Here is a 12095-nt window from a genome sequence, read left to right as displayed (position 1 = left end):
GCCTGCCCTGTTTTTTATGGCAGGTCTAAATTTTAAATTAAACTCCAGTCACCACTGCACCCTATAGTTTCTCCTTTCTCATTTGGTTTCGGTCGAATGACTGGGTATGACGTAGAGGGGAGGAGCTATATAGCAGCTCTGCTTGGGTGATCCTCTTGCACTTCCTGTTAGGGAGGAGATATAATCCCATAAGTAATGGATGACCCGTAGACTGACTACACTACAGGAGAAAGGAATTTATCAGGTAAGCATAAATTTTGTTTTTTTCTTTGTCATTATTTGAAAAAGCAAGAATGTAAGCTTAGGGGCTGGCCCATTTTTGGTTCAGCACCTAGGTAGTGCTTGCTGATTGGTGTCTACATTTAGACACCAATCCGCAATCGCTACCCAGGTGCTGAACTAAAAATGGGCCGGCCCCTAAGCTTACATTCTTTTTCAAATAAAGATACCAAGATAACAAAGACAAATTGAAAATACGAGTAAACTAGAAAGTTGCTTAAAATTCATTGTTATATCTGAATCATGAAAGATTAATTTTGACTAGACTATCCCTTTAATAAAGTTTACAATGGAATTCAATATTTAGCTTATTTATAATTTAGTGCACCTGTTTTATATAATTTTCTCTAGGTTAATGCAATAACTAATTAGAATTGTAAGATTTTTAAAGGGTGTTTTTTGTTTTGTTTTTAAATCTGGATTGCGATTCATAATCAGTGTACTTAATGTAACATTCTAATAAAAACCGATTCTCTGGTTAGCTTGATAACTACTGTCCACTTTAAATGTTTGAAGAAGCTCTATCTTTATATAATTATCTGAAACCTCTAAACTTTTAGTGTGCAAGTTTAACAATAGTATAGGGACATAAGTGCAAAAATAAAATACCCTCCCATGTTAGAGTATTTTATGATTGAAGTCTTGCTTGCATGCAACTGTTAACCCATGCAAAGGCGTTGGCTCCAGAGCAGCAATGTTGTATAAGACTTGGCTGAACACATTTGATGAACTGATTACAACAGGTGTATGTAAACAAATGTAATCCACAGCACCAATTAGGTAAAAGAAAATACCTTTATTTTCACATTACATGCGACGTTTCGGCCTTCACAGCCTTAATCATGCATGATTAAGGCTGTGAAGGCCGAAACGTCGCATGTAATGTGAAAATAAAGGTATTTTCTTTTACCTAATTGGTGCTGTGGATTCCATTTGTCTATGTTGCTGTAAGGGTGGCAGTAACCCTTTCTCCACGGGCATCATACAGAACTAAAACCTGCTTTAAGGAACCAACAGGTGCTGTACTCATTTACTACTTTTTTGACTACAGGTGTATGTAGTTACCAGTCACCAGCTAGTTCCTAGTAGTGCATTGCTGCTCCTGAGTCTACCTAGGTATGCTTTTCAGCAAAGAATACAAAAAGAACAAGGTACATTTTAATGATAAAACTAAAGTCTTAGAGCATGCAATTTTATTTGTACCATGAACGTTTTATTAGTGACTTTTATGTCCCTTTAATATATGGCATGTCTTTTATGTAGGTGCAGTTTAGTTCCTGAACCCATGTAAGTAACAGTATTTCCTTTTTTATTTAGATGATGCTTCTCAGCTGGACATGTTTCGCAAAGACTCTGAGTTGGAAGAGCAGGATGCAGAAAATGAGGACATAGATGAAACAGAGTTAAAATGGAGGAAGGAAAGATTTGAGAGGGAACAATGGTTTAGAGAGCAGGTATAAAAATACCATATTTAAATTGAGCTTTATTTCATAAATCCATCTGTAAACATAATTGTAAAATACGTAGAACTAAACTTTAAAATGAAGTACTTGACCCAGTTGCTGTGAGAGGACTTGTTGTGGCCATGCAGACCTATAATGCCTACACATGTTTCCTGTAGTCTCAAGGTGGTAAAGATAACAAAGAGGAGGAAGAGGAGATTGGAGAGAACAGCCAGTTCATGAAACTGGCAAAGAAGGTTACCGCAAAAGTTCTTCAAAGGAGAGGTGAGTTTCACTGCTGGTCTAACACCATGTTGCCAGCTTTTATATGGGCACTAGGGTGTGTTTGACAGTGTCTATGCTAAATAAAGCTTTAATTTGTGCTCGGCATGAGAAACATTTTTGATAAATATGGATCATATCTGAATTTATATATAAGACAACAGAAGACAACTCTATAATATATAGACTAAATATATATATTATTTTTTTCACTAAGTGACATCAGAAACAAATGAGCCGAAAAAGCTGCCTCCTAGAAATCCTTTTGAAGTAATAAGACCATTTAGCCTCCCCAAGGTGAGTTTACTAGTTTATACTGTAACTGCTATGCCAAAAGTTTTGTTTATGTACTGTGTGTAAAGTGCTGATACATTTTTACCTCTGTAATATGGGTAGAGATTGTGAATTCATGAAATAGCCTCCAAGGAAAAGGTGTGATACGCCTGGCTAAATCAATGCAATGGGTAACCATAAAATGTGCAGCTGCAATAAAGATAAAGCAAGTAAACTAATTTGTTATGGGACTATTTAACCAGACGACCAGAGTTCTAAGGGACGTGTTTGCTGATTGCTTTTGGGGTGGGGGCATTTGACAAGAGACCAGAGAGGCAGGGTTTCAGCAACTGCATTTGCAGCCAACTGTCCTGTTTCCGTTTACCAAATTAGGACTCTCTGTTCCTTGATAATCTCGAATACAATTTAACCGATTTCTGAATAAATAGAATAAATGCTGGAGTGTAAAATTTGGGGGAAACCTCTTTGTAGAAATTTTTGGTTTTACATTCTATGTGGTTTTAAATATTCTTGAGCAAGTTTGAATACAGGTAGCCCTCAGTTTACGCCGGGGTTAGGTTCCAGAAGGAATGGTTGTAAATCGAAACCGTTGTAAATTGAAACCCAGTTTATAGTGTAAATCAATGGGAAGTGAGGGAGTTAGGTTCCAGGCCCCTCTCAAAATTGACATAAGTAACACCTAATACATTATTTTTAAAGCTTTGAAATGAAGACTTTAAATGTGAAACAGCATTATAAACCTAATAAAATAGGATTGTATCGTCGTCAAACTAAGTTTAATAAACAAAAACATTTGCTAAGCCGCACCTAATAAAATTATCACACAAACACAGACTGTATCATCATCAAACTAAGTTTAATGAACAAAAACGTTTTTTTACTTGCCTTTTTCTGCAAACAGTTCTCTGCATTGAGTCTGCAGCTAAGGGAAGTGGCTGCTAGATCTTGTTCCTTTGAAAGCTGATCCATTGATCATGTCTGGCTTGCTTTTCTTTGCATGTGTTTGCTGAAACACAAGCGGACAGCTCCACCTACTTGCTCTTGCTATTTTAATGTATGCATGTGCTAATGCTTTCAATAGCAGTCAATGCTTTTCAATAGCAAAAAAAGGGCGTTAATCTGAAACGGCGCAAATTGAACCGTCGTAAACCGAGGGCCACCTGTAGTAGGAATGTGCATATGTTGTCACCCCTCTGAATTATTATTGTTCTTTAATATTTTATCCATAATTTCTTCAAGTGCAAGATGCTTATCTGTAATTTATGCATTTGGGAAGTTCAATTAATTTTAAATGTGCAACTGTAAACTTGGATATTTAAGAAATAATGAAGTTAATGTTGCTTACTACTTGTATTCAGTATGGCATTGTTTTGCCATTATTTGGTATTTCTCAAAACTAAAGTTTTTTAAAAAAAAAATTGTCACCCCCCCCCACCTCTAAAATTGGATTCGTCTTAGTTTTTGTTTGCGTTACCTACACACAATTAATAGCTGATGTTGAATACATTAAATATGATTTATTTATTTTTACTTGTCCAATACCTTATATGCGTTAGTCTGTTGTGCTTTGTCAGCAGCACTTCTACTTATAGCTCTAAAGTTGTTTTTTGTTATTGAAATGCCACTGTCTCCTCTTTATTGCCAGGTCCATACAGGATCTCTGTTGAACAAACCAAAGGAAGTACTGCAGAAACTTGCTGCAATGTCTGATCTGAATCCCAATGCACCCAGAAACTCTAGAAACTTTGTTTTTCAAACTCTGTCCCCACAAAAGAAACAAGAACCTTCAGAGAAACCCAAATCAAAGGTAATTATTGGAGTTTGTGCAGCACTTAGTGATTATGAACACTTTAAATTAAACTTATTGTATTACATTATTGTAAAAAACTTTGCATTACACATTCATTATTTTGCACACATTCCTGTAATTTAGCTTTAATAATTAAGAGCTTTAAAAGCATAATGTCAGGCTTCACTAGCCTTTCACTACCAAATTTGCTTAAGCCTGGATGATCAGATAGAAAAAAAAATTGCAAAACAATATAACTCTTGCTTGCAAAATGTGTTTCTTGCTGATGTGTATACTCTAGTAAAATCCTGATTGGCTGCTTCAAATCTTCAAATAAGAATTGGTGGGTGGAGTCTGGCTATTGAAAAACAATCACAGCAAACAACGTTGATGCATTCCCATTTTCTCATCCTCACCTCTGTTATTTAATTTTAAATAGATGGATTTTTGCATTATTTCCTTAGTGAATATACTGCTAGTAAGTTATAAAGTGACACTGAACCCAAATTTTTTCCTTCGTGATTTAGATAGAGCATGAAATTTTAAGCAACTTTCTAATTTACTGCTATCAAATTTTCTTCATTCTCTTGGTATCTTTATTTGAAATGCAAGAATGTAAGTTTAGATGCCGGCCCATTTTTGGTGAACAACCTGGGTTGTCCTTGCTGATTGGTGGATAAATTCATCCACCAATAAAAGTGTTGTTCAGAGTCTGAACCAAAAAAGCTTAGATGTCGTATTTTTCAAATAAAGATATCAAGAGAAAGAAGAAAAAATGATAATAGGAGTAAATTAGAAAGTTGCTTAAAATTGCATCCTCTATCTGAATCACGAAAGAGAAAATTTGGGTTCAGTGTCACTTTTAAATAGCTCCTCCCTTTCCTCCTACCCCAGTCATTCTCTTTGCCTACGTTAGTGATAGGAAGAGGCAAAGTGAGGTGTTAGATTAGGTTCTTCAATCAAGAGTTTATTATTTTTAAATTAGTGCAAGATTGTGCTGCTTTGTTCTAGGGTGTAGCCGTAGTCCATATCAGCCTCTTCAGTAGAGCTTTGGTGGCTTTAGAGCAATGGGAACTTGTGGGACATAATTCTCACTGCGCCTCCCATATATTGAATGCTGCCCTAAATCAGAATACCTGAGGGATATTTACTCAGGAATTTTTCTTTCACAAGCCCATGTGAGGGAGAGGACCTCTCAAGCCTGGGATCTGCCTTGCTTTCAGGCAGAAGATGAGGTAAGTGCTGACTTTATTTCTGGGGGTAGAAGTAAAACTCAAAGGTTAGACACTTTATTTCTTGGATATACCTCATTAAATTTGGGCTCTTTATTAAGGGTTTCAGACTTAGTTCTCTTAGAAGTCTTAGGGGACAGTTTGGGCGCAGGCACTGGGGCTGTATGTAAATCTCCTGGCGGTTTAACAATTGCTGACCGGGACTTTGCATTTTGATATATGCTTTACTGCAACAACACGATTAAACTATACAGTTTGGGTGCAAAATCTCCTGGCGGTTTAACAATAGCTGACCGGGACTTTGCATTTTGACATATACTTTACTGCAAACTCAGTGTGGGGTGATTCCAAAAAGATCTATACTAATAACCCAATAAGAAGTTGTTAATCTCCCGGCGCTTTAACTTGTAAAATATTAATGGTGAATGGCTTTGGGTAACGCCCACGACGGGCGGAGTTAGATGTGGCGCCAATTTAGTTGCGCACCACTTTACTTATACTTCCGTTATCTGAAGAAACAGAGCATTCAGTCTAAGTGGTTGTTCTTAGTACCAGACAGTATTAGCAGCTGAATCTGGAATTTTTGCGTAGCAGAAGGGCTGGCAGGCACCTCAGCTAGGTTTAGCTGAGGTGTAGAAGTGGTTGCAATATCGTGTATTTAGTACAAACATGTTGGCACTCAAGCCCAAGTAACTCGTACGGATAAATATTAGACACAGTAAAGAAAATAAGTTACTTTAAAAATTAAAGTGACAGTAACGTGTTTTTTCTGTGCTAGTGTTTATTTGGTTAATCACCTATATATGAGTCAAATTGGTCCTAGAGACCCTACACAGTCTCCTTATGTTTTTCAAAACAAATATGGAATCACCAATCTTTCTCTGTTCTTTATATTGTGAGAGATTAGGTTCTGCAGTAATTGTGTACTGTAAGTTTTTTTTTTTCTCCACATAAAAACAAAAAGGGTACATCGTAAGATTTAAAGAGACAGTTCATTTTTATTTAAAAATTACAGAGCCCCCAAAAAATGTTTGACCCACATGCAGTGCCCTGCGCTTCCCCTCACATTCCACCCGGAGTTTCTCTGCATTTCATGCATTATTTGTTTGTCCCATGAGGTAGAAAACATTACTAGAGGACAACTTTTCAATTATTTAGGATGATTGATTCAGTAGTTGCTAATCTGAATGTTTATTCCTTGTAGTTAAGGAAGATACTTCGGTAATATCTAAGGGGGAATTCTCAGACTCGGAGTAATATCATTATCTGATCCTGAGGTTGTTTTTGAGCTTGAATACCTTTTGTTTTAGCTACCCCGGGCGACTCGGACACTAGAATTGCAATATCCTTATAGGATAGTTGTGTTTTCAGAGGTCCTATTGATAAGAAATTAGAGGGTCTACTCAACAAGATGTATGTACACCAGGGCCTACAATGGTGGCCAGCTGTGTGCATTGCTACCATCACTAGTGCGGCGGCGTATTGGTTTGATGCACTGTCTGAGGCCCTCAGGACAGAAACTTCTTTAGATGAGATCCAAGATAGGATAAAGGCTCTTAAACTAGCTAATGCCTTTATTACGGACGTTTCCCTACAAGCTGGGACCTAAGGTTTCGGGTTTCTCTATTCTAGCTCGCAGAGTCTTATGGTTAAAACCTTGGTCTGCGGATGTTTCTTCTAAGTCCAAGCTTCTGGCTATTCCTTAGAAGGGGAAGGCCTTGTTTGGACCTGGTCTGACGGAAATTATTTCTGATATCACAGGAGGTAAGGGTCATCTTCTCCCTCAAGATAAGAGAAACAAAAAGGACGACACTAATTTTCGTTATTTTCGAAATTTCAAGGGAAATTCTTCCTCTTCATTCTCCAAGCAGGAACAATCTAAACCTGCATGGAGACCCAACCAGTCTTGGAATAAGGGAAAACAATCCAAGAAGCATGCTATTGAATCCAAGACAGCATGAAGAACATGCCCCGATCAGGGATTGGATCTGGTAGGGGGCAGTTTTTTCCTACTTCATTCGGACTTGGGTTTGGGATGTTCAGGATCCCTGAGCAATAGAGAAAGTGTCCCAGGGATACAAACTAGAGGTCAAAAGTTTTCCTCCCAGAGGCAGGTTTTTACTTTCAAGTTTATCTGTAGACCAGACAGACGTTCTTACACTGTGTAAGAGATCTCTCCGACCTGGGAATGATAGTTCCTGTTCCGATTCAGGAAAGGGGTCTGGGTTTTTATTCCAATCTGTTCGTTGTTCCCAAAAGAGAGGGAACCTTCAGGCCTATTTTAGAACTTAAGAGTCTAAACAAATTCCTCAGAGTACCGTCCTTCAAAATTGAGACGATTCGTTACATTCTTCCTTTGGTCCAAGAGGGTTAATTTAGGACAACGGTGGATTTAAAGGATGCGTACTTGCATGTTCCTGTTAACAGGGATCATCACAAGTTTCTAAGGTTTGCCTTTCTAGACAAACACTTCCTATTTGTGGCTCTTCCTTTCGTTCTTGCCACAGCTCCCAGAATTTGTTCAATCCCACACAGAAATGTTATCCTTCCTGCAATCATATGGATGGAGGGTAAATTTGGAAAAGAGTATCCTTAGTCCTAAAGACAAGGGTAACCTCCTTGGGAACCATAATAGATTCCCTATCAATGAAGATTTTTCTGACAGAAGTCAGTAAATCAAAGATCATTCGATACTTGTCTAGCTCTTCAGTCCACTCCTCGGCCATCAGTGGCTCAGTGCATGGAGGTAGTCTGGCTGATGGTGGCAGCAATGGACATCATCCCGTTTGCTCGGTTTCTTCTCAGACCTCTGCAATTAATCATGCTCAGACAATGGAACAGATTATGCGGACTTGTCCCCTCGAATATTACTGGAGCAGGAGACAAAGTATTCTTTTCAATGGTGGTTGTCTCGAGATCATCTCTCCCAGGGAACCTGCTTTCGCAAAGACCATCATGGGTGATTGTGACGACAGATGGCCAGCCTTATTGGATGGTGAGCAGTCTGGGGCTCCCTAAAGGTTCAGAGAGTTTGGACTGTTCTTCCTGTAAACATTTTGGAGCTGAGTAATATCAATGCTCTTCTGGCCTGGCCCCAGTTAGCCTCTTTCCAGTTTATCAGGTTCCAGTCGGACAACATAACTTCAGTGACTTACATCAATCATCATGGAGGAACCAGGAGTTCCTTAGAGATGACAGAGGTAGCCAAAATAATTCAGTGGGCGGAAGACCACTCTTGCTGTCCGTCGGCGACTGGGAGGCGGACTTCCTGAGCAGGCAGACCTTTGATCCGGGGGAGTGGGAACTTCATCCGGAATTGTTCTCCAATCTGATTTCCAAGCGAGATCAGTCGGAATTGGATCTCATGGCATCTCAACAGAATGCCAAGATCCCAAGATATTGGTCGAGGTCCAGAGACCCTCAGGCGGAGTTGATAGATGCTCTGGCGGTCCCTTGGACCTTCAGTCTAGCATACCTATTTCCTCTGTTTGCTCTTTTGCCTTGGGTCATTGCTCGAATCAAGCAGGAGAAGGCATCGGTGATCCTCTTTGCACCGGCTTGACCTCGCAGGATTTGGTATGCATATCTGGTGGACATGTCATCTCTGCCGCTGTGGAGACTTCAGTTGAGGAAGGACCTGACTTAAGGGCCCTTCCTTTACCCAAATCTAGTTTCTCTGAAGCTGACTGCTTGGAGGTTGAACACTTAAAGTTATCCAAGCGGGGGTTTTCTGACTCGGTCATAGAGACCATGATTCAGGCTCGTAAACCTGTAACTAGAAGAATTTACCATAAAATATGGTGTAAATTTCTCTTTTGTTGTGAAGCCAAAGGCTATTTATTGATTAGTTAGGATTTCAAAAAATGTTTCAAATTTAATTTTGTTTTCTATTTTGTTACGCAAATGTCTGGCAGATGTACCAAATGTACAATATTTTTGTCAGGCCTGTGTTGAAACTCCTCTATGGAGTTTAAATTTAGTTCTTAACGTTTTTCAGGGGGCTCTGTTTTGAGCTTATGCATTTCTTGGATTTTAAGTTGTTATCCTGGAAAGTTTTATTTCTTGTTGCTATTTCTTCTGTTTGTGGAGTGTCAGAGCTCTCGGCATCGCAGTATGAGTCTCCTTACCTTATTTTCTATTCAGATAAGGTAGTTTCTTTTACAAAGATATGACGAGTCCATCCTTGTGGGATATTAACCTCCTGCTAACAGGAAGTGGCAAAGAGCAGCAGAGCTGTGTGTGTGTGTGTGTGTGTGTGTGTGTATATGTATGTATGTATGTATATATATATATATATATATATATATATATATATATATATATATATATATATATATATATATATATATATATATATATATATATATATATATATATATATATATATATATATATATATATCCCCTCCCACTCCACCCTCAGTCATTCTCTTTGCCTGTGTTAGAAGTTTTTTATTTTAAATGGTACCGGTGCATACTATTTTCCTCGAGGGGTTATGGAAGAAGATGTCTGCCCTGAGGTTTGATCTTAGCATTTGTAACTAAGATCCACTCTGGTTCCCACAAGACTTCTGAAGGTAACCATTAGACATCTTATGTGTGGAGACCGGTTTCATGCTATAAGCAGCATTAAGGTATGTGCAGCCTTTTTTCTGAGGAGACTTGGTGTATCAGAACTGGCTGGCATTATTTCCCTGTATGGGAATGGGGTAAGCAGTAAAACCTATTTTAGTAAGAGGGGTGTTACTGGAGTCCCTATTTTATATTTATCATTAGTTGATATTTGGGCATTATGTGACATGGGAGACAATATAAAAAATGTTTTATGTTTTTTATATTTGGCACTTAAAACTTATTGGTTTTATGCTTGGGGGTTATATTGTGTATGTATTTTTACTTAAGTGCAAAACTGCTTTTCCATGCGGTGTTGTTTGGGCCTACTCTGACTTTTGACCTTAAGGGGCGGAGCCTATTTTGGCGCAATTTCTTCAGGCTTAGCAGCAGCAAACAGTAACTCGGTGGCTCCTGGACTGTGTAGCTGGTCTGAAGGGTTGGAAACTTGATTCAAAGTACTCTGGGGGCAGGTAGGCGCAGGGTTAGGGTGCAGAGTGTATTATCCATCTTTTGACTACATGTTGATATAAGTACTTCTAAAGCCTTATTTCTGCCCTTGCTTCTGGGTGCAGTAATTTTTGGATTAACCAACGATATTAAGTTAAATTTGGGAATAATTTAACGTTTTTTTTTGTGCATTTTGGAAAAATTGTTCACTTTTTCTTTTCTTAAAGGCACAGTACACGTTTTTTCTAATTTTATGCTATAATTTTTAAACTACTTTTGTGGTATTACTAGTCTGTTCAACATGTCTGACATTGAGGTTTCTCATTGTTCTATGTGTTTAGAAGCTATTGTGCAACCCCCTCTAACATTGTGTAACTTTTGTACTGAAAGGGCTTTACAATGTAAAAAGCATATTTTAAAGTGTGCCCAGGGATGTTTCTCAGTCTGAACAGAATCAGGATATGCTATCCAATTCTCCCCAAGTGTCACAACCTTTTATGCCCACACAAGCGACACCTAGTACTTCTAGTGCGTCTAATTCCTTTACTCTGCAGGAGATGGCTGCAGTTATGTCAACTACCCTTACAGAGGTATTGTCTAAATTACCAGTGTTGCAGGGTAAACGCAGTAGGTCAAGTATTAATGTAAATACTGAATCCTCTGATGCTTTATTAGCTATTTCCGATGTTCCCTCACAGTGCTCTGAGTTGCGGGTCAGGGAATTACTGTCTGAGGGTGAAATTTGATTCAGGGAATGTTTTGCCTCAGATTCGGATGCTATGTCATTTAAATTTAAGCTTGAACACCTCCGCCTGTTGCTTAGGGAGGTTTTAGCGACTCTGGATGATTGTGATCCTATTGTGATTCCTCCAGAGAAATTGTGTAAAATTGATAAATATTTGGAAGTTCCTGCTTACACTGATTTTCCGATTCCTAAGAGAATTTCGGAAATTATTAGTAAGGAATGGGATAGACCAGGTATACCGTTTTCTCCCTCTCCTAATTTTAAGAAAATGTTTCCTATATCAGATACCATTCGGGACTCATGGCAAACGGTCCCTAGCTAAGCGTACTACTATACCCATTGAGGATAGTTGTGCTTTCAAGGATCCTATGGAGGACTAAAGAAATTATTTGCTAATCAGGGATTTCTTTTACAACCTACGGCTTGCATTGTTTCAGTAAACTACTGCAGCAGCTTTTTGGTTTGAGGCTCTAGAAGAGTCTCTTAAGGTTGAGACTCCATTAGATGACATTCTAGATAGAATTAAGGCTCGTAAGCTAGCTAATTCTTTTATTACTGATGCCGCTTTTCAAATTGCTAAATTAGCGGCAAAAAATGCAGGATTTGCTATTTTAGCACGTAGAGCATTGTGGCTCAAATCTTGGTCATCAAAACATAAGCTTTTAGCTATTCCCTTTAAAGGTAAGACCCTTTTCTCTTAAGTGTATCCAGTCCACGGATCATCCATTACTTATGGGATATTCTCCTTCCCAACAGGAAGTTGCAAGAGGATCACCCACAGCAGAGCTGCTATATAGCTCCTCCCCTCACTGTCATACCCAGTCATTCTCTTGCAAGCCTCAACCAAGATGGAGGTCGTAAGAGGAGTGTGGTGTTTTATACTTAATTTATTCTTCAATCAAAAGTTTATTTTTAAATGGTGCCGGAGTGTACTGTTTATCTCAGGCAGTATTTAGAAGAAGAATCTGCCTG

At 38.5% G+C, this 12095-nt stretch overlaps 1 protein-coding gene across 1 annotated transcript in view; it reads left to right on the top strand.

Annotated features, from left to right (window-relative positions):
* The window catches only part of CLSPN (claspin), a 144302-nt gene that overhangs the window by 114599 nt on the left and 17608 nt on the right, over nucleotides 1-12095 (top strand). Inside the window, exons 21-24 of the mRNA XM_053707004.1 lie at nucleotides 1597-1733; nucleotides 1901-2006; nucleotides 2221-2300; nucleotides 3943-4104. Of these exons, the coding sequence (XP_053562979.1) occupies nucleotides 1597-1733; nucleotides 1901-2006; nucleotides 2221-2300; nucleotides 3943-4104 (485 nt within the window). The remainder of the gene's footprint in view (nucleotides 1-1596; nucleotides 1734-1900; nucleotides 2007-2220; nucleotides 2301-3942; nucleotides 4105-12095) is intronic.

Source organism: Bombina bombina, chromosome 3 (assembly GCF_027579735.1).
Source record: "Bombina bombina isolate aBomBom1 chromosome 3, aBomBom1.pri, whole genome shotgun sequence".
NCBI lineage: Eukaryota > Metazoa > Chordata > Amphibia > Anura > Bombinatoridae > Bombina > Bombina bombina.
This window is presented reverse-complemented; position numbering and strand designations above follow the sequence as displayed.